The sequence below is a fragment of the Podarcis filfolensis genome (assembly GCF_964270895.1).
Source record: "Podarcis filfolensis genome assembly, chromosome: 13".
Taxonomy (NCBI): Eukaryota; Metazoa; Chordata; class Lepidosauria; order Squamata; family Lacertidae; genus Podarcis; species Podarcis filfolensis.
In genome coordinates, this window is record NC_139615.1 from 31,275,134 (window position 1) to 31,295,700 (window position 20,567).

Consider the following 20,567-nt stretch of genomic DNA (forward strand, 5'->3'; position numbering starts at 1 on the left):
ATGGTATAGACCAGGCTTCCTCAACCTCGGGCCTCCAGATGTTTTGAGACTACAATTCCCATCATCCCTAACCACTGGTCCTGCTAGCTAGGGATCATGGGAGTTGTAGTCCCAAAACATCCGGTGAGCCAAGGTTGAGGAAGCCTGGTATAGACAATTGATTGTAATCCTGGAGAGCAGCTGCCTGTCTGAGTCGATGGATCAATGATCCAGCATGGTATACTACTGTTTCCTGTGTTCCTACCACATGTGAACAGTACAGGAGTCACCAACGTGGTGCCCAGAGGCACAATGGTGCCACTGAAGTTTTCCCCTAGTGCCCACAAAGCCTCGGAGGCCCCTGCCTGCACACTTGGTGTACCTTTTGTCATGAGGTGTTGAGAGTGGCTATTCCTCCACCCCTTGAACAGTATATGGCACTGAAGGAGTGACACTCTTTCCCACTTCCTCTTTCACCTCTACCTGCTTTTCAATACTCAAACTAACTCTATGAGATCCGACTTTTGGTCAGATCCCTTTGAAAAACAAAATATGTGTGTGCATGCTTCTTCTTGTTCTGTCTCACAGCTGCAGGGGAGGGGGCTGATGAAGTGAGGGGAGGTAGAAGTTACCAGAGTCCATTACAGCTCCAAACGTGCTCATGGGCCTAAAAAGCTTGTCAACCCCTGATTATAGTATGTCCTCCCAAACAGCACCTTCAAAAACACTGTTTGCCTTTGTTTAAATGAACGTTTGGTGATAGTTACCCCAAAATTTTATTCTTCCTCTCCATAACAGAAAAAGCAAGACCCACTCTAATACAGCACTGTTTAATATATAAACCCAATCCATCCTGGTAAAAAGTCAGTTACATATGGGTAAACTCTCAGGTTTCCTGCCACAGCCCAAGAATGATAAGTGAAGTTCCTCGTACGTAAAAGAGCCAAGCTTTATTCCAGAGGACTGACAGGGCAAACTCAGCAACCACTGAAGAGCAGGAATTAGTCCAGACACCCTCAGGTGCCAGAGATATGACAAGGATCAAGCCAATTTAGGATAAAAGCTTAAAAGTTCCCTAACTGAAGTTAAGAGAGAAGGACAGTGGTCAGGATTCGATCAGCACCCAGGATGGCAGCTTGGGTGTACCAAGAGACCGTGGTTAATGCAAGCTGAGATTCATAAGCCAATTTCAAACCATGATTTCACTATCTGGTTTGTTGGCCACAGTTAGCTGGCTTGAACTAATTCAGACATACAAGCAAACCACACTTAAGCAAAACAAACCATGGCTTAGCATTACATGTAAGCCAGGTCGATTTATAAGACACTTAAATATTAACCCATCCACCTACATTTTGCCTCTCCCTTTTCATCTCTTTCCTCTGTTGCATCCTTTGCGTTTAGACTGTCAATCTGCTGGCGCAGTGACCTGTCCTCTATAAAGGGTCATATATATAGATGGTGCTATATAACAGAGAATCAATCAACATCCACTGCCCTTAATATATAGAGAGCTCACATGTTCTATAATGGTCAATGCACACACTTCAGAAGCATGGTTTAAAATAAATCAATCAATTCTAGCCTTCCTTAGTTATGTCCTAAGCTTTCCTTGCAATACCAGCCTACCCCTTTTTAAACTCCCTCTCCCTACGGCATCTGATACCATCAACTTAGTAAACTGATATAGGATGTCTTTCTAAAAAATAAAATAAAAACCCTACAAAACACACACATGCAAATAACAGTGTACACAGAAAAGTCACTAGCCTATAAAATGTTTTACTAGCCCATATGCATAACATATGCAAGTATCTTTGTGGCCTAAGGGGAGACTGGGAAGAAGAGAATCAACCACTGTAAAATTTCTCTGGAAGGAAGCTTTACCTGCTGCATAAAGGTAACCAGGTGAGAGATTATTTACAACACTTTGTGGAATTCAGTATTCTAAGAATCAGAGTTTTCATATAAACAGAAAAAGCAAGTATGCAGATCTTATAAGGTTTTTCGGGGGTGGGAAGGGGGAATAATTAATTCAATGATCATCCCCCGTATTATCTGAAAACTTAAATCACAGAAGCAGAATACAGTCATACTTCAGGTTGCGAACGCTGCGGGTTGCGCGTTTTCAGGTTACGGCCGCACCGAACCCAGAAATACCAGAATGGGTTACTTCTGGGTTTCAGCGCTCGCGCAGAAGCACTAAATCACGCTTTGCACATGCACAGAAGCACCGAATCGCAGCATGTGCGTGTGCAGATGCGCTGCGGGTTGCGAACGTGCCTCCCACATGGATCACATTCGCAACCCAAGGTTCCACTGTACATTATGCAATACAACCCTTAGGACCACCCTTCCCTCTCAATCATATAGGGTTTAATATATTTCCAAGCGCTCCTCCTCTGATTCTTCCACCATATGCCATATTTTAAACACAGTTCGAGGTGTGTGTGTAAATATGCCCTATCAGAACAGAAGTCTTTCCCCCTAATGACTTGCAACAGTTCTAGACCAAGTCGTTTTCAGAAACCTTTGGACAGGCATTTGATGGCCAATGTTAACAGCCCTTAATTAGGAACAATGTTTTATCTGCTTTTTATCATTTGCTTTTATTAGGTTCTAGAAGCACATTTCTAAAACTGCAGTATCTCCCAAGGAAACGGAGAGAGGCATAAACACCTGGAATCAAGTGTTGGCTCCAGGTTTTGTTCACACTGCACACAGATAAAATACAGAATTTCCTCCCACAAGATGTAGTGATGGACCTGATGGTCGCTGTGTTGGACAAATTTAAAACAGAATTAGACACATTCTTGGAGGACAAGTCTATCACCAATGGCTGCTATCCCTGATGGGCTATGTTCTAGCTCCACTGTCAGAGGCAGCAGCAAATCCCTGAACCCAAGAGAGGAGAGTGCTGTTGCACTCAGGTCCTGCTCGCAGGCTTCCCATGGGCATATGGCTTACCAGTGTGAGAACAGGATGCTGAACTAGATCCAGCAGTGCACTTCTAATGCTCTTATGATGCCCCAGCTCTCCCCAAAGTAGCCCCATATCACTGGCGCTGCCCATTCATTTGCCCTGTCAGCTTGTGCCTAAAAGGAAAGGGAAAGGTGAACTGAAGTTACTCCACCTTCTCCTTGCTGCTGTCACTGTTGACCTGCTTGGAGAGAGCAGGTGAACAGACAGTGATGGCAAAGAGGAGCAGCAGGGGTTGGCAGGGAGCGCTTGGGGTTGGCAGTGGGCTCTCTGCTAGGGGCAGGCCTTGGCAGATGCCCAACGATGCTGACTTCTGACACTGGCCCTGCTTTGGACGTACGTCTCCAACAGCTGCAAACTTCTGAGCATGTTGGCAGAAAGGCAGCATGTAGAGATAGGCACTATTTTAAAGACATTATTTTAAGCGAAAAGACTCCACTTAATGATACACTTACAACTCTAGCCCTTAATTGGGAGGGAGGAAAATCATATATTTTCTAATGTGCAGTAGGTGGAGTATGGAACTTGTGGAGGTAAGACACACAATTATATGCAGGGGGGAAACAAAGACTCCCGCTTCCTGAGAATCTCAGCTTTCATTAAAAACAAAGAAACATCAAGAGACCCTCTTGGCTGTGAACATATGCTGGGCAACGACTAGTGAATTCTTAGAAGCCTGAGGAGAAGGTGAAGAATGATTCTCAGTGGTTGGGAGTTGGGCTTCTATGCATTGCCACTCCCAGCAATAACTGGAATAAATTTATGCAAAATATTTCAAACACCCTGCTGAACAAATTATATGCACACTTGTGGAAACTTTCTTAAAGCATGCAACTTTCACAGGTTGCAGAACTCAGCTTTAGCTTGCATCATAAGGAGGATTGCCTGAGCACAGGACTTTAATGCTACCGTTCTATTAAAATGCAATGTACACCTAGGCTTGGACATAGGCTCCAATCCCCATTCAGCTATGAAACTCAAGAAGCTATTGTGAGACAGTCACTACCTCTCACTCAAATATATCTTGCAAAGAGACTGTGACTATTCCTTCCGAGCACCCCTATATAAGCCGCCCCACAAGGATAATTGGGTACAAAGAATACTAGAAAGAATAGTGTAATAGGATATAAATGCACACACACAAATGAAAGATTCTGGGCAGGTTGCAACTCAGTATTCAAGGAAAGATTTGGTGCCAAACTTCCCAGGTTTAAGTCCAACTTTCTAACCCTACAGGCTCACAAAGCTACTTAAAGATCTAGTAACTGACAAGCAGAATGAAATCCTTATCTAATTGAGGAACAACCCAAGAAGGTAACTTGTCATTAGGGTGTTGCTATGTAAAGTATTCCCATATTACATAGCATGGAAACGGATGCTGTGAGCAAGCTATCCCCAAGGGCAGGCAAGACGGTGAGACTATGATTAATTCTTTTCATGGTATCTGCCCTCTTGAAATCCAGCCTGCTCACCCACCACGGTGTCCTGATCCTGCCATTTAGGGATCCACTTTGGATGGGTGTTCAAACACATTTGCCAACACAACTGTTCGCAAACAAAAGAAAACCAGCACAACCACAGTGCCTGTTATATATGTGCCCTAGGAAAATTTAGGATCATTGTTCATGGGATGTGGAAATTAAACAGCCCTTGATTTCTAAAATGAGGTGCCAGTTCTCAAGTCTGCCCAGGAGATGCATGTTTTGACCTGAAAGCTGCCCCACTCCCCAATTTCAGATAGTGCTGGCTGCAGTTACTGGCAAGGAAAATACTCCACATACAAGCTCAAGCTGCCCTTTTTTATTACTTCTTCTCATTTCCTAAATGCACAGAGAATGCATTAAGCTCTGGCTCAAAGCATGTCCCAGTAGGCAAGAGAAACACGCAGGCCACAAACATCAGTAAAACAATCTGAAGTCTTCCCTTTCAAGTCACTCTCCCAACCACTTCACCAAAAGGCAGGTCACAATTCCTCCCTATTTTACAAATTTGGGGAAACAAGGCTGAGAAGGAATGACCTGCTCAGAGCTGCCCTTCAGAGCTGCCTTGAAAGGGAATACATATGCACACAAACACGACACACGAAGGCAATATAGCTCTCTCACCGTGAAATTCCTCTCTATTCTGGGTCGTGCACGGCACTTCTGCCGAGCCATCCCTGCCCCGGCACGGCGCCACCGCTTCTCCCACCATTCGGTGTTGTCGTTCCGCAAACTCGTCAGCCAGATGCAACGGGGTTCGGGCAAGCTGCAATCGACGCCGACAGCTCGCTCAAAGCGCCAGCCTTTCCCTGCTCGTGCCACGCTCCACACGGCTTTGCCCACCACTGAGATGCCACGGTGCGGCGGGGCTGGAGGGCGTGGGGGTCCCCGTGGCCCGCCACCACAGGGAGCCCGATCCCCCCGGCTGGTGCCTTCTTCTACCATTGCACTCCCAGATGAGGAAATTCCTGGCACAGCAAAGCTGAAGTGACAGAACCGGCAGATCGGAAGAAACTCGGGATAGGTGAATAAAGAGAGATTTCAAACTGGATCTTTTAACTCCTGGCGCCAGGCTGGTTAGGTTCCATCCACACTCTTTGGACAGTGGACGTTCTTCTCGACTGCTCTCAACAACTTCGGTAGGAAATCTGCTAGCTTGTATTTTGTTTTTTCCTCCTTATCCAAGATGTTGCTCTGTCTCAAGTCTCCCGTCTCATGTATCATGGGCAAAACATTGAGGATTTCCAAGTCCGGGCACGCCAGATATCTCCGCACACACACACACTCAGAGAGAAAACAGCAACTGGCCTTAGAATACCACACTCCTCTTCCTACAACAGGCGGAAGCAGAAAGGGAAAAGCCCTGAGACTGTACAGAGAAAACTAATTACATGGGGAGAAGTGGAGGAGGAGGAGGCAGCAGTGGCAGCAAATTCTGCCTGGTGGGAATGAGATGGATGCAAATCAGAGAGACTAGGTTGTGACTTGACAGCTAGGCAGACAGAAAGAGAATGGAGCTTCCCTCGTGTTCATTCCGCACAGACAGCCCTGCAGCTGCTCTGAGGTATCAGGCCATCTCTGCCCCACCCCACCCCTATGTGACCCAGCCCACTCCAGCTGACTCCATCTCAGTGTCCACGCCGGGGAGGGGGGATAGTGTTCTTGCTGGTGTTATGTTCTTTTAAATCCTCTGCATTTCTTCTAAATCACAGCATGAACATACAATTTCCTTCCTTCCTTCCTGAACTTATTTGAGAGCTGGAGCGCTCACCCACTTGCCAGAAAGAGAGAGATGGGGGACGGTTTTCCTTTCTCCCCGCACCTCCTACCCCTGGCTCCCTGCATCCTGAGCACTGGGAAACTCAGGGTCACGGCCAGATTTGGCCAACTCTAGCTTATGCATGAAATAACAGAACTCTTGCTAATTGGGGAGGAAGCAAAGAAACAGAGGAGCTTTAAGCTCGAGCTTGATTTTTTTTATATAAACCTCAGCCTATTATTGCAGCGTTTGTGTTTGTTTACACAATGCCATCAGTGTGTGTGTGGCATTTGACAGAACAATATAAGCAAGGGTAACAACAACAATAAAGACAAGTCTCTGCCCCAAGGAGCGAACAGTAACGTATCAAGCATGTTCCGCAGAAATTTTAAAAAATCAGAACAGGTCTACCTCCATTACCTCTAGCCACACAGCAGGGTGATTTAACCGGCCAACTCTCCACATCCAACCATAACACTCCATAGTTCCTGGTCCTCCCTGCGCCATAGGATTTCCATTCCAGCAGTCCTCTCAATCAGGAGCCGCCAAAGGGCAAGCCATGCTAGGCAAGGGAGGTGGACCCATAGAACTACCGCTCAGAAACCTCTTCTTACACAGACAAAAAATAAATATTAAGACAGACTACAAGCTTTTCATTTGCTAGATTTCTAGGCCATGGTGGGGAAAGAAGAAGACAGTGGTGTTCCAACTGAACTGTCCAAAGGGATGCCAAAAAAGCAAACAAAAAGAACATTGTGCATTGTCACGACGACAGGGAAGGGAGTATATGCATTTAGGACAGGGGTGGAGGACCTACAGCCCTCCAAAATTTTGTTGGGATTCCACCTCCCATCAGCCACAGCTAGCACAGCCAGTGGGTAAAGAGCGATGGGAACTTTACTTACTTACTTATTGCATTTATATCCCACCTTTTTCTCCAAAGAGCTCAAGGTGGTGCACATGGTTCTCCCCCTCATTTAATCCCCACAACAGCCCTGTGAGGTAGGTTAGACTGAGTGGCTGTGATTGGCTCAAGGTCACCCAGTAAGGTTCATGACCGCGTTCATGACTTTAACCACTACACCACACTGGTTTTCTGTAATCCTGCAACATCTAGAGGATTCCACAGGTTCCAACACACAGGGAACTTTGATGAAATGAGGTCTTTGGTAGGGAGGATTTTAGTAGATCTGCAGCTTGGCTCATTTTATCTGATCCACCAGAAGAAGCAGTTAGCACTGTTCTATGCGTTCAGCTTTCTTCAAAGGGAAAGAATGCTGGAGACAGGAATGCGCTCACAAACACACACAGCCTGTGTGCATTGGTTATACTGGTGGCAGGCATGGTAGCAAGCTTTGGGTTCATGCATGCTTCTTCATCACATGGAAAACTTACAATGTTATAATAAGAACCTGATAATACATGCATAAAGTTTATGCTGGCACAAGCAGGCATGATCTGCTTACGGGGCGGGGTGAGGGAGAGAAAGCAGCAGATGGATTGCAGAAACCAGGGCTTATTCACATGTGCACAAAAGAGGCGTCTAAACATTACTCCCCAATGAGGTTTTTTTGCAGCAGCAATAAGTCTGTGAGTAGTGTGCACCTCCACTGCAAGTGCAGAGGCTTCCCGTATCTCAAGCCCCAAACACTTTCCTAAGGTCTTTCTATTTTGGCCATCATTAAGCCAGGAGAGAGCCAGGAATTCTGACTGCTGGAGCCGTTTGCTAGAGAATTTTCGCAGGATATTTAAAGCTCGTAATAATTTTCCATGTGATTCTTTAGTCAGCTGTCTTAGCCGGCAGCAGATTTTTGCTTCTGAATGGTTGTTACCTACACAACGCCCCAAAATACGGGATGCACCAGCGGAGGGCGGGGGCGAACAATTTATAAACATTTTCAAAACGTGCAATGAAAAGCTCCAATTAAAAAAAAAAAGTTTTGACACATAACTGATTTTTGTACAAACGAATATTCTGCTAACCCCTAAGGATTCAGGATGGTGCAGACTGTGATTTAACGAAACAATTCACAATCGCTGGAAAATTAAAGCAAGATAGGGAGGAGGTGAGATAGGAGAGGACATAAAATGCCTCCTAAAGTGTTTTAAGAGGATCAGCAAAAGAAGGGATTTCCTATGTCCCCTTGTGCCCCTCCCAAGACACATATGGCAAGACCAAAGCTGGACAGGTGCAAAGAGCCCCCCTCAAAATGCAGCGGGGGGGGCGGGGAGAGAAGAATAAAGAATGTTTCACTTTTTGATGAAGCTCTGGGCATGAAAAGCACAATGGACTCCCCCAGTTCCCCCCGCCCTACCTCTGTAATCTTTATCCCAGTGTATCAGGCTAGCGAGTCACTTTTAAGTGGTTATTGGGAACAGGGAATAGCCTTGCTGCTGGGAGGGGACACAGGAATAAATTAACCCATTCGCCAATGCCCCCCTGCAGAATCAGCACCCTTGGGGATGCTAATCTGAGACTAACAAAGGAATCATGGTGCTGCAGGCGGGGGCAATTCTATGGAGGCAATCCTGTTTAATGAGCTGGAACTAGCCGGCTGTGCATTTGGGGGAGGGGGTGCGGGGTGGGGGGGGAGAGGCGCAACTAGATGGGATGGGATCCACGTCTGACACCAACCTAGTTTGGATAGCGTTCCTCCAGCCTGGAGAGGGGAGACTTACAAGCTGGCAAGGCACAGTATACGAAAAGCTTTTATCCACTGTGAGGGCTTAATTTAAGTTCGCTAGAGCCTGCTCTTTCTGAAAGAGCTTGGCCACAACTAGCAATAAAGGAAAGAATTATCCAATAGCACATGCAGAGAGTGTAAAAAGGCACAAGCTTTTTAGAGGAGCAATCTGATCTGGGAGTACCCACCCTGCCTGCCGTCCAAACACACCTTTCCGCTTCAGGATCAAGCTCTGCCACTGTTGTTAAAACTTTGATGCAGTACATGGTCTGGACTGGCTGGTCTCACTAAAAATCTACCTCCACCCTAAACTCCGGAGTTGTTTGCGGTGTTTTTTGAAAACTTGAGAAAACCAGTAAGATGTAAATGAATAGATAAAAGTGTGGATATTTGTGCAGTGCTTTTAATTATTATTATTTTTTAAGAATTAAGCTGAAGAACTGGGAGACACCAGGCTGAAAGCTGAAGTAGCATTTGAGGTACTGATATCACTTGTATGCAAGTCTGCAGTTACAGTTAAAACACTGGGCTCATCCCACAGCCAAGTGATGCACCATAAGCTCTCTTTTATTACACCGGTCTTCATCCTGAGTAACTCTGTTATCAGAAGTACTGGCCAAAGGTATTACTTCCAGCATGCGTACACCTCAGTACCTTTTCCTGTTAGCAGTTACCACTCTTAGAAATTTTCAACCTTTTACTCTGTTAGCAGTTACCACTCTTAGCGATTTCCTAGGTGCTTCACGTACATTTTTTCTGTAATCCCTACAACGGTTGCGTATTATCCCCACATTGCATCTAGGATTCTGAAACTGAGTGAGTATGCAGCAAAGGTGAGATCAGAACTAGCAACTTCCTGGTTCATAGCTCACACTCCTACCCAGCCTACGCTACAGCAACTGCCAAAATTAAACAGTGGGCACGTTTTGATCTAAAGATGTTAGAAAAACATCGGTGGAATACAGATGTAAACAACGACGCGAGAACCAGCAGGAAGTCACTCTTATTTACATGTCCGCAGCATGGCTGGAACAACTGAGACCCTGCACAGAATCTGTCTTGCAAGGAAAAGTTTCTAGCCCTCATGGTTGCATCGAAAAAATAAGGTTGGTAGTACAAGTCACTGGAAATGGGGCTTAACTTTCAGAAACAAAAGCTGCAAAAGCCATCCATAGATACTGGGAGAAGCGAATCGTAGGTATATTTGGTGAAAGCATAAGAGCCCAGCAAGGGAGGGGAGGGAGAAACCCCCAAAGTAGTCAAGCTGGCTTAATATTTATTTTGGAAGCTGGGGGTTAACTAAAACCTTCAGTCTAGTCCTGTCCAGTCTCACAGGAACCCCCCCTTCCTCCAACCACAGGGTGCTGTTACTTAGGGGGAGGTCCTAAGAAGTATTCCAGCCATGCAAAGGCCCTGGGAGAAGCATGCAAAAAGGAAAAAAAAAGGAAGGAAAGAAAGAAATATATGAACGTGCAAGGAGAAATACCAAGAATTGTTGGGATAGCAACCCCTGTCCTCGGAGAGCCAAGGACTTTTATCACCCACCGCACATTCTCTCCCCGGCTCCTGCGGTGTCTTTTCGTCTTTCAGTTTTTCTCCACACATCCCGATCCATTTCAAATACCAGAAGAGTCTTTAAAAAATGAACTGACTATGGAATAGGATATCCCACCCAGCTCCAAAGAACGTATGTTTTGCTTTTTACACAGACCAAGACTGCGGAAATATTAATTGAGCGTAAGTGCTTAACATTTCACTGTTCACAATGAGGGCCATTTCACACACGAAGGCTGCAATCTTACACATTTACCTAGGAGTAAGCTCCACTAAAGACAATGGGACCTACTTCTGAGTAGATATACCTAGAGCTGTATTATACACATACACATAATTTATTCAAGCAACTCAGAGAACTTTTGTGGCAGCATATTAACTAAATATTCAAACTCAGGGCAAGAGAAATTTGCATTTCTGAACAGCAGCTGTGTGCAAATTTCACATATTGAGCGGATAATTTGGGGTGGTCCAAAACTTATTTTGTGGTGCATGTGTTCCTTTTTCATTTATACGTGTAACTGGCAAGGATTGGCATGGAAGCAACATGCTTGGCCCAAACATGATGTTAAGGCCTAATGTTCGAGACAGTTTCCTTCCTGGCGGTGCAATTGTGCCACACTCCAAGGTGTATTTTGGACTGCAAACCCCTAGTCCCTCATTCATTTGGAAGTCAATGGACAATTATGGGCATGGGCCAGTGCACTTGAGTTGTGTCAAAATTAAGTGCTGGGTCAGACACAGTGCGCTTCCAGATGACCTGTTTACTGAGAATTCATCCTGATTTGTTTGCAGAGATGTTAAACCACCTAGGGTCAAAGCAAATGTTATTCCACACTTTCCAGTGCATTTTCCTTTCACTTTCCTTGTCGCAAAAAAGTCTGAGCTTTTGAAGAAGTGTGTTTGATGCTCAAGACTTTCCAATTAACTATACTTGTGCAACCTGAATTTTCTGGTATGTGACTGAATCTCACCTGAAAATTGCAAGAGTCTGGAAACTCTCACAGTGCCCAAGATATCCTAAAGTGGCGGTTTCCAAGCTGGGTTAGTGTATTATTTGTGGAAGTCCAAAAGCAACTCAAAGACTGTCACCTTTTATTTATGAGAGTGCGGAGGCAGGTTCTGAGATAATATGGTTTTGTCCAAAGCTAACGATCAGGAATTGACCAGAATTCCCAAATCCCAGGCCAATACCATCTAAAGCATCTAAAATGTCTCACTCAAGCTTTCCTTCTGTTCACAACAGAACCTTTTTTAAAAAAGAAAAAAGGGAGGGAACAGAAATGTGCGGGCTTTTTGATTTGTTAAATCAATAAAACAGGATTTTAAAATTAGCACACTTGAGAGTAACTTTAAAGTTGGACAGAGATGCATTGTGAGATATTAGCACATCATAATGGGTATCAAGGTATCAGGGACAATATTGGATATCCATTCATGATACATAGAAGCAAGACTGAATCTTAAGTACAGTCAGGGCTGAATAGGGCTATCCGCAGAATCTGTCTTCAGTGCTCACTCTTCATGTGAGAATCACTATGTGAAAAATAATAGTCCCCTAAATTAAGGTTACCAAACGTCCCTGTTTCCCGGGGACAGTCCCCAGATTTACAAATCAGTCCCCTGACAAAATCCATCTATTTAGTAGGAAGCTGAAAAGTGTCCCCAGATTCATTGAAAAAAATCTGGTAACCTTACCCTAAGTAGAAAATCAGGATAGAAGGAAAGAGCCTTTGCCTGATGTGCTTGTTTTCTAGATGCAGGGGGTAGGACAAAACAAACAAGAGCACTCAAAATGACATCTCTCCCTGGCAGTCTGAAGTAATACAGTGGGCTGCCAGTCACATTTCTCCTTCCTTTGTTTATCTGCGCTTACCTTATATCACCTTTAGCGCAGAGTGCTTGCTTGAGTTGATTTTCCCTACAGGTTTGGGGAGGGGGGAACAATTAGCTGCTTAGCAGAGACCAGAAAACCCACCATTAAAGGAGGGCAAGTGGCTCTATTATCTCCTCCAGCTTTCCCTGCCTTTCTCCAGGGAGCTGCTTGATCCTTTCGCCTCTGAATGTTTCGAAACTTGCCGTGTTTTTTCCACCTGAGACGGAAATTATATCTATCTCTCACCTACCCACTCCAATGGGTTGAAACGCAGTGGGGCGGGGAATTTTGAGTGGGGAAAAAATATGTGGAGGGGAAAGGATTAAGCAGTTCCTTTGCCCTACCCTTTCCTTCACTCTTACCTCAGCCTCCCAAGAGTTTCTTTTCTTTTCTTTTGTTCTAAGAAGTCAGGAAAATAGGGTTGCCATATCCCCAGAATTTCCTGGACATATCCAGGAATACTGTGGTTGGCAACAGTGCCCAGGTGGAAATCGGTAAAATGTCGGGGAAAATCCAGGTGCATGGCAGCCCATGGCAGCCGATTTTTGCCGATTTTCCATAAAAAACAGTTTTAAAAAGGCGACAACTTCTGGGTTTTCACAGTTTGAAATATGGCAACCCTGCAGGAAGATGCTACATGTATCTGCTGTGTAATGCCTGAGTTTGGTCCTTACTGAGGCAATAAAATGATAACCTGAGCCATACCACATTGGACTGTTTGTGGGAAGCTCGCATGACTGAATGTTTCTCCATTAAATAAATATAAATAAGCAAATCCCTCCCACAATAGCAAAATAGTAAGAGAGAGAAAGCCAGGTGTACGGTTTTCTATCCGCAAGGAATTTGGGTCTTCAGTCATCCGACCACCCCACAGTCTGAAGGGGTTCAGTCCAGACACGGGTTTTATTACCTCAGTGAGGCTTTATCAAGTCGCAAGGAACGTACAGCGATGTTTCCACAGAGCCAAGCAGAGAGAGAGGGCTGCCAAAGATGCTCACAAAACATGGCTGCCCTGCTGTCATAAACAGGCCTCAAAAGCACCGCCACACATACAATGCCTTTCACTTCGTTGCTACCCCCAAAAAATGACAAAAATCCTCCGAAACCATCACTTTCATGTCCGTCAGGCCCTTCCCCGCCGGATCCTGGATGGCATTTTTGTGCCCTGTTCAGACTCACCCGCATTCTCTTTTCCTCACATGTCTCAACAAGCCCAAGTTACAGAGCCTGAGGAACAAGACAAGGCTCTTTGCCTCTGCACAGCTGTCAGCCGTGACACAAGAGGGCTGAGCAGGGAGGGGATGAGGAAGAAAAGCCTTTGTTTCCCCAACTGCCCAATAAAACTATTTTTAAAGATGCAGCAGTCCAGCCACACTTGAAATGCGAGGAACTTTTTCCTGCCTATACAGCCAAAGCTCAGGCCCAGAGTCCAGCATCAGCCGTCGCATTCACACACCAATTATTTCAGTATGAGAGAGAAAGCTGAACTTGATGCAGAAGACTACCATATAAAAGCTTCCACAACGAGCAAAAATGACAAGAGGAACAGTGATTATATTATTATTGTTATTAGTTTATATATTAATTGTACTTTTTAGTCACTTTTTTCAAGAAAAGTGACCAAACACAACTTTAAAACCAAGCATATACGGCAAATACTTGTATTGGGCAAATAGTAAAATAAAATATACCAAATGCAAAATTTACAATGGGTTAGTTAGCACACAACACGCTAAGCTAAACCTTGGGTGGAATCTACACACATATAAAAAAAACCCACTATGAAAATGCTTTTTGAAAAAACACGTTTTGAAATATACATTGAATTTGGCATAGCTCACTCTTGCCATCTAGTGTCACATTTGTATACTGCACTTTACAATACATTGCAAAAGTTTTATTTGCAGCTGAGTCCTTGGTTTAGTGTGACTGCATGAACATGTGGGCTCCTGGAAATGAGTTTGAAGCTGTTTTTGCTGCCCTGCTACACTAAACTACGCCAAGGTTTGTCTTAACATATCATCCAAACCAGAACTTATGGTTAACTCTTTCCTCGCTATCCACAAGCTGTAGCCAAGGCTTGGATTAGCAGGTCCTGTGAACCAGGGCAGTAAAAGCTATAAACAAGCACACAAATGTAAAAATAAATAAATGCTTGCACTTAAGAGGAGTGAGTTTAGATAAAGCAACCTTGTGTGCACAGTCAACGGTGCATGCAAGATACACCTGTGACAAATTTGCTAGCCCAACCTGTTTTGCATTCTAGAAAACTGAATTCCATTCTAGTTCCAACAAGAGGCTGACCCATTGACCCGTTTCATATTATTTGTTCTCACCCAAAAAAATCTAGGAGTTTTCACAGGTGGCTCTATGAAGGAGAAGAAGAAAAACAGATTTCTTCTCCAGGTTCACAAACTGAATGAAGGGACAATACTGATCAAATGTATGTTTGGTTTTCAAACAGCTCTCTCCCACTTTTCATATTACGTTAACTTGAAGTGACTCACGTTCCAGTCCCTGCTCAGCTATGAAGCTCATTTGGTTGGGCCTTGGACCACACTCTATTTCTCTCAGCCTAATCTAGGTCACAGGACTGTTGTGAGGATAAAATGAGGGAGCTTCACAGAAGACGAGTAAGATAGGAATATCGCAAAATGTGTTATAAATTTCACGACAGATGCATTAGAGACCAAAAAGCATTGTCAGCTTCACTTGAGAAAACCCTTTTATCATCCCATCAGAAACTTGCTGTATTAACACCTGGATTTCATCCCTGTATGAAAGTATTCATACAATACTCACCTCCTGGTATGGGAGAATGTGATGCTAATGACCAATATCAAAATGTAGGCTTGTGTGTTGTGCACGCTGCTTTATGGAAGTGAGTCGTGGGCAACTTAAAACTGCCAGGAGCGGCGCCTCAATGCCTTCCACATGCACTGTGTCAGGAAGATTTTGGACGTCACATGGCAGGATACGGTCTCAAGTAAAGATGTGGTTTTCCAAACCCACATTCCCAGCATGTTCACACTCCTGTCTCAGCGACACATACACTGGCTTGGTTACATCCACAGCATGGAAGATGGTAGGGTCCCCATTGACATGGTCTACAGAGAAGAGGCTTCAGGCACCAGGCCCAGAGCAATTCTGCATTACAAATATGTCTGCAAATGAGACTTGAAGGCTGGCTATATCTTCCCCTCCTTATCACCAACACATACTGTGTTACAGATATACACGACATACATTAGATAATAAGAAAGGAATAGCGTAAATATAAGCATATACAGTGGTACCTTGGTTTAAGAACAGCTTAGTTTATGAACAACTTGGATTAAGAAAGCTGCAAATCCAGAAGTTGGTGTTTTGGTTTGTGAACTTTGCCTTGGAATAAGAACATGTTTCATTTCCTGTTGAGTGTGTTCCATTTGTAAATTAAGTCCGCTGCTGCTTTGGGAAAGCACGCCTTGGTTTAAGAACGCTTTGTCTTAAGAACGGAGTTCCAGAACGGATTATGTTTGTAAACCAAGGTACCACTGTATATGTGATTAAAAATGGTAACTTAACTTATTCCTCTGATTTATTTAACTCATATCTTAGCTTTTACTCCCCTTCCACTCTTTCCATGGCTTCCTATTTGCTATCATTTTAACTGTGTTTTCTTATTCTACTAGATTATTTTCATTACCTTACATTCTCTCACGTTCCACCTTCTACTGCTGAGTATTTTTTGTCAGTCTGTTATGATTATTTTCTTGCTGTAATATTTTTCCATATAATCTATATATAATGTCCAGTCTTCTTTTAAACTGTTACCATCTTTATTTCTTAATCTATTTGTCTTACTGGTTAATTCTATATTCAGTGGTACCAGAGTTTTTTAACGTAATCCGTTCCGGAAGACTGTTCGAGTTCTGAAATGTTCAAAAACCGAAAACTCTGTACGAAAGTCTCAATACAGAAAACTCAACACGAAAACCACATGGCATGTTTGACTTCTGAGGCGTGTTGGAAAAACGAAGCATTTACTTCCCGGATTATGGCCTTTGAAAACCTGAAATGTTCATCAACGAAGACGTTCAAAAACCGAGGTACCACTGTATTCTAATATTTTAAAATGGCATTCTTCTCTTGATGGTACTGCATCTGTTCTCCACTTTTGTGCTGCCAGAATTCTGGCAGCTGTGGTCATTTACATTTGGGTTTTTTGGGGGATTTCTGTTGTTATTATTCCCAGAAGGAAAGCTTCTGGGTTTTTGGCAAACGTTCTTTAAACCATTTTCTTAAGTTCATTATACACCATCTCCCGGAATTCATTTATTATCCTGCAAGACCACCATGAATGATATAGACTGTGCCAACTGTTTCTGAAGGCTGGCTATATCAATCCCTTTGTGTGGGAATCCCTTCAGGATGACCAAAGTGCCTGGAGACAGACAGTCAGGTTGTGTATCCACAGCAATGACCAAAGGAGGAATGTCCACTAGGAGGAGCACAGAAAGAAGAAACACCAGGATGCATCTGCAGAAGCACAATTGTAGGCCTTCATCTGCCCCAGCTGCAACAAAACATAGCTCTCCTGTATCGGTTTCTACAGCCACAGCAGACGCTGTAAATCGGTTTGACTTCACCCCCAGAGGCGCACTCCTCCATTGTCTCCCGAAATAGACAGATGCCAACAACAACAAATGAAATCATTTAGGGTGGATTTTACTTCAAACTATCTAGAAGATTCGGCCAATTCAGATTCTGCCAATTGGTGTGGAGCCAACTGTTGGCAGAATATTCACTAGAAGTCTGCTACAGCCATACTCTAGAGCCTATACTGGCTCCCTATAGCCAAATACAATTCAAGGAGCTATGTTTTTTTTTTTTTTTGCTCTTAATAAGAATCAAGCCACAGTTGCCCCCGGAAAGCCATCATTTCCCAGTACTCAGACTGCCCAGAGAAATTGCTGGGAAAGCACATTTCCTACATCACAAATCTGAATTCTCAACCACACACACTTTGCTGTGGGGATGGGAACAGCAGCGATGTCGTAAGCACACTACCGTGTTGTGCTTTGGCATCAATGCCAGATGTGTCACAAATTTCTTCCGCATTCAGATGTGCCACTTCAAAACACGATGTTTACCAAAAAAAGGGCCGATTTTGTGTCGCCGCCCCCACTTCCCGCAGTTGCTGTGTGAGATCATCTTCTGTAGCAATACAAACTACACTGGAAATCTTAAAAGAAACAAAACCACAGCTGTCCTCCAGCAACAAAACTAGCCCTGACAACAAAATGTGTATATGGGGGGGGGGGAGAGGGGGGGGGGAGGGAGAGAGAGCCCTGACTCCTCACTTTGCATGGGAATGGAGACAACTCTTGCAGCAGGTAACAAGGAGCCAAGGGAGATTCCCAACAACTCTGAAAACCACTTTGTGTGGAAGAGGCATACTAACTGCACAAAATCCCACCCAATATTTTAGATTATTTAGCAGGTGCACTTCTGGCTTTCTACTGAGACAGAGGAACTACAGGAGACAGCAGGGTGTGATGTGAGGGAGGATTTAAGGTGTGGTGATTGGACTTAATTTTGAGACAGGGCTTAAGGCTGAGCCAGAAAACTTGTTTTCAGTGCTAGAGGGCTCGGCTCCAGATACAGGAAGCAAGAATTATGGAAAAAATGCATTCAAAGTTGATGCAAAGTGTCTTCCCTTCATCACTAAATAACCATAATTAGCAACATACATCATTCATAAGAAAAGGGGGTTTCCAAGTTAGGAGAATAACATAACTGCAAAACTGAGCACCAATACCCAGCATTTGAGAAATCAGTGTGGAGAAGGAACTTAACTCAGAGGTAGAATACATGTTTTGGGCATGCAGAAAGTCTCGGATTCACTTCCTGGCCTTTCCAGGAAAGACCTCCTTCCTGATTCTATGTTTCCTGAAACCCTAGAGAATCTCTGTCGGTCAGTAAAGACCAGAGATTCCCACACTGTAGTTCATGGACCACCAACCGTCTGCGGGTTTCATTCAGGCCATCTGTGGCACATCTCTGGATTTCTGGCTAAAGATGGGAGATGGTCCATCCACTGCATTAAATATTCATATTGACTATTAATTGCATTTTCATTGCTTCTTTTATTTCTTATATTGCATTTTATTGCATTGCACTCTGAATTTCAAGGAATTCAAAGTGTATTGCAATAAAACACAATGTATAAAAAGCAATAAAAAATATAATTGAAAATAATACAGCATCTAGCACAGTGCACTGCAATTGCAACCACATGGAGAAAAACCATTAAGTGGCCTGCCAAGAACCAAATCAATTTCCAAGTGGTCCCTAGGAAGGAAGCACTGATATAGAAAATACTGAGCTAGATGGAGCAATTGCCTGACTTGGTATAAGGCAACTAGCTATGTTCATTCTTTCCTTAGTCAATAGCTGTGTTTGCAGGTCACAGAACTTATCCTAGCTACTGTGAATGAGCATCATGTCGGGACCCACAGCCTGCTCACACTTACTCCCTTCACGCAAGCAGATGAAACTAACCAAGAAGAGCTAGCTTATTATGAGACATGGAAACCCAAAATTCCTAGTTCGTTGCTCTCAAACAAGCCAGGATTCATAAGCCAATTTCAAGCCCTGGTTTACGATTTCAGTTTGTTCGGGAACAACTAATCAGGATGCTGCTTTTGCATGTGACATAAATAAGCTAGTTCTTCACCGTTAGTCTTACGCACTTGCACAAAACGGTGAACAAATGGACTGCACACACTGACATGCTGCTCTTTCACACCGAGCCAGAATGAGCCAGGAGTCCTGGCTTACTGTGATGTGCACATAGGGCCATTTCCCTTATTTCTCATATTTAATTTTTAAAAGTTGAAGCGTGGGAAGTGTGGAAAGGGAATTGAAGCCAAATATTCCGTTGCCCGTCAATTTCAGGATTGGGGGCGGTGGAACCACAGTTCTGGAGATGGTGGAAGTAGTAGTAGTAGTAGTAATAATAATAATAATAATAATAATAATAATAATAATGATAATAAAAAATAGCTTGCCCATCTGGCTGGGTTGTCCCAGCCACTGTCTAGCTACAGAGACTCTAAAGCCGTTTGATTTCACTCAGATGTATCACTGAAGCTGGAACCAAATTTCCGACCATTAAAAAAATACCCCCTCCTTCAATCTGGAATGCACCCTGCAATCTTCCTCTAACTAAAAGAGAAAGCAGGAGGTGAAACACTGAAGAGGTGGGGTTCTCTTTCACCTACAAAATAGTTCTTAACAGCTTGAAACGCAGAAAAAGGTCAGGCAGTGTTCATCAGGGCAAATTCTACACGCAAGAACGCCGGAGCAGCTGGACTCCTTCCAACATACTTGGGAGTTTTGCACAGGAGCGCCCTAAATAGACAGTCATGCCGAGAGAAAGCAGAAATTTCCCAGAATGCAACTCCCATCATCAGGCCGCTCTGCCTCGTATACACAAACACACACACACACACAGAAACAGACATCGTTCTCTCGGGAGCTTCCCCGTGGACTGCAGAGCCCTCTGCTGATTCAAAGCAGCAAACTCCGGGAACCAAGGGGAGAAACCAAGGGAACCTATACAGTGGTACCTCGGGTTAAGTACTTAATTCGTTCTGGAGGTCTGTTCTTAAGCTGAAACTGTTCTTAACCAGAAGCACCACTTTAGCTAATGGGGCCTCCCGCTGCCTCTGCGCCGCTACACGATTTCTGTTCTTATTCTGAAGCAAAGTTCTTAACCCGAGGTACTATTTCTGGGTTAGCGGAGTCTGTAACCTGAAGCGTGTGTAACCTGAAGCATATGTAACCCGAGGTACCACTGTAAACTGATTCAGATTCCATGTTTATAGTGCAATGATTGAATGTTGGTTTGCTCATTTGTTTCCCCTTCAACGACAAGATATTTGTCGCTTTTATGGATATAACACTTTCCTACAAATCTACAGTGCTGCTGTCGCCCAGGATAGCTGCGATCTGGAACATTGCCTGTAACCAGTGTTCGAAATTCCCATTGTTCTAGGCGCATTCTGTTAACAGGGAATTTCATTATAGCACGGGCAGTTTCTGAGCTCTGGACGCAGTACTGCACCTAAGATTTCAGATTAAAACTGCAGAGTGGAAGGAAAGGAGGACCTTTTTCTGCCTCCCCACTTCCAGCTACTCTCTGAAGACTGGAGAAGAGACCCTCTTAAGAATATTAGAGGGATGGGCAGGGGAAGGACTAGACCATG

General features: G+C 44.1%; 1 protein-coding gene across 4 annotated transcripts in view; it reads right to left on the reverse strand.

The window, feature by feature from the left end:
• ARHGAP23 (Rho GTPase activating protein 23) overlaps positions 1-20,567 on the reverse strand; it is a 171,861-nt gene that overhangs the window by 89,762 nt on the left and 61,532 nt on the right. Inside the window, exon 1 of one of the 4 annotated variants that reach the window (XM_083582340.1) lies at positions 5,064-5,940. The exons of the other annotated variants lie outside the window; for them this stretch is intronic. Within the exon in view, the coding sequence (XP_083438466.1) occupies positions 5,064-5,384 (321 nt within the window). The 5' untranslated portion in view covers positions 5,385-5,940. Of the gene's footprint in view, positions 1-5,063; positions 5,941-20,567 lie in introns of those variants that run through there. 4 annotated transcript variants of the gene reach the window in all.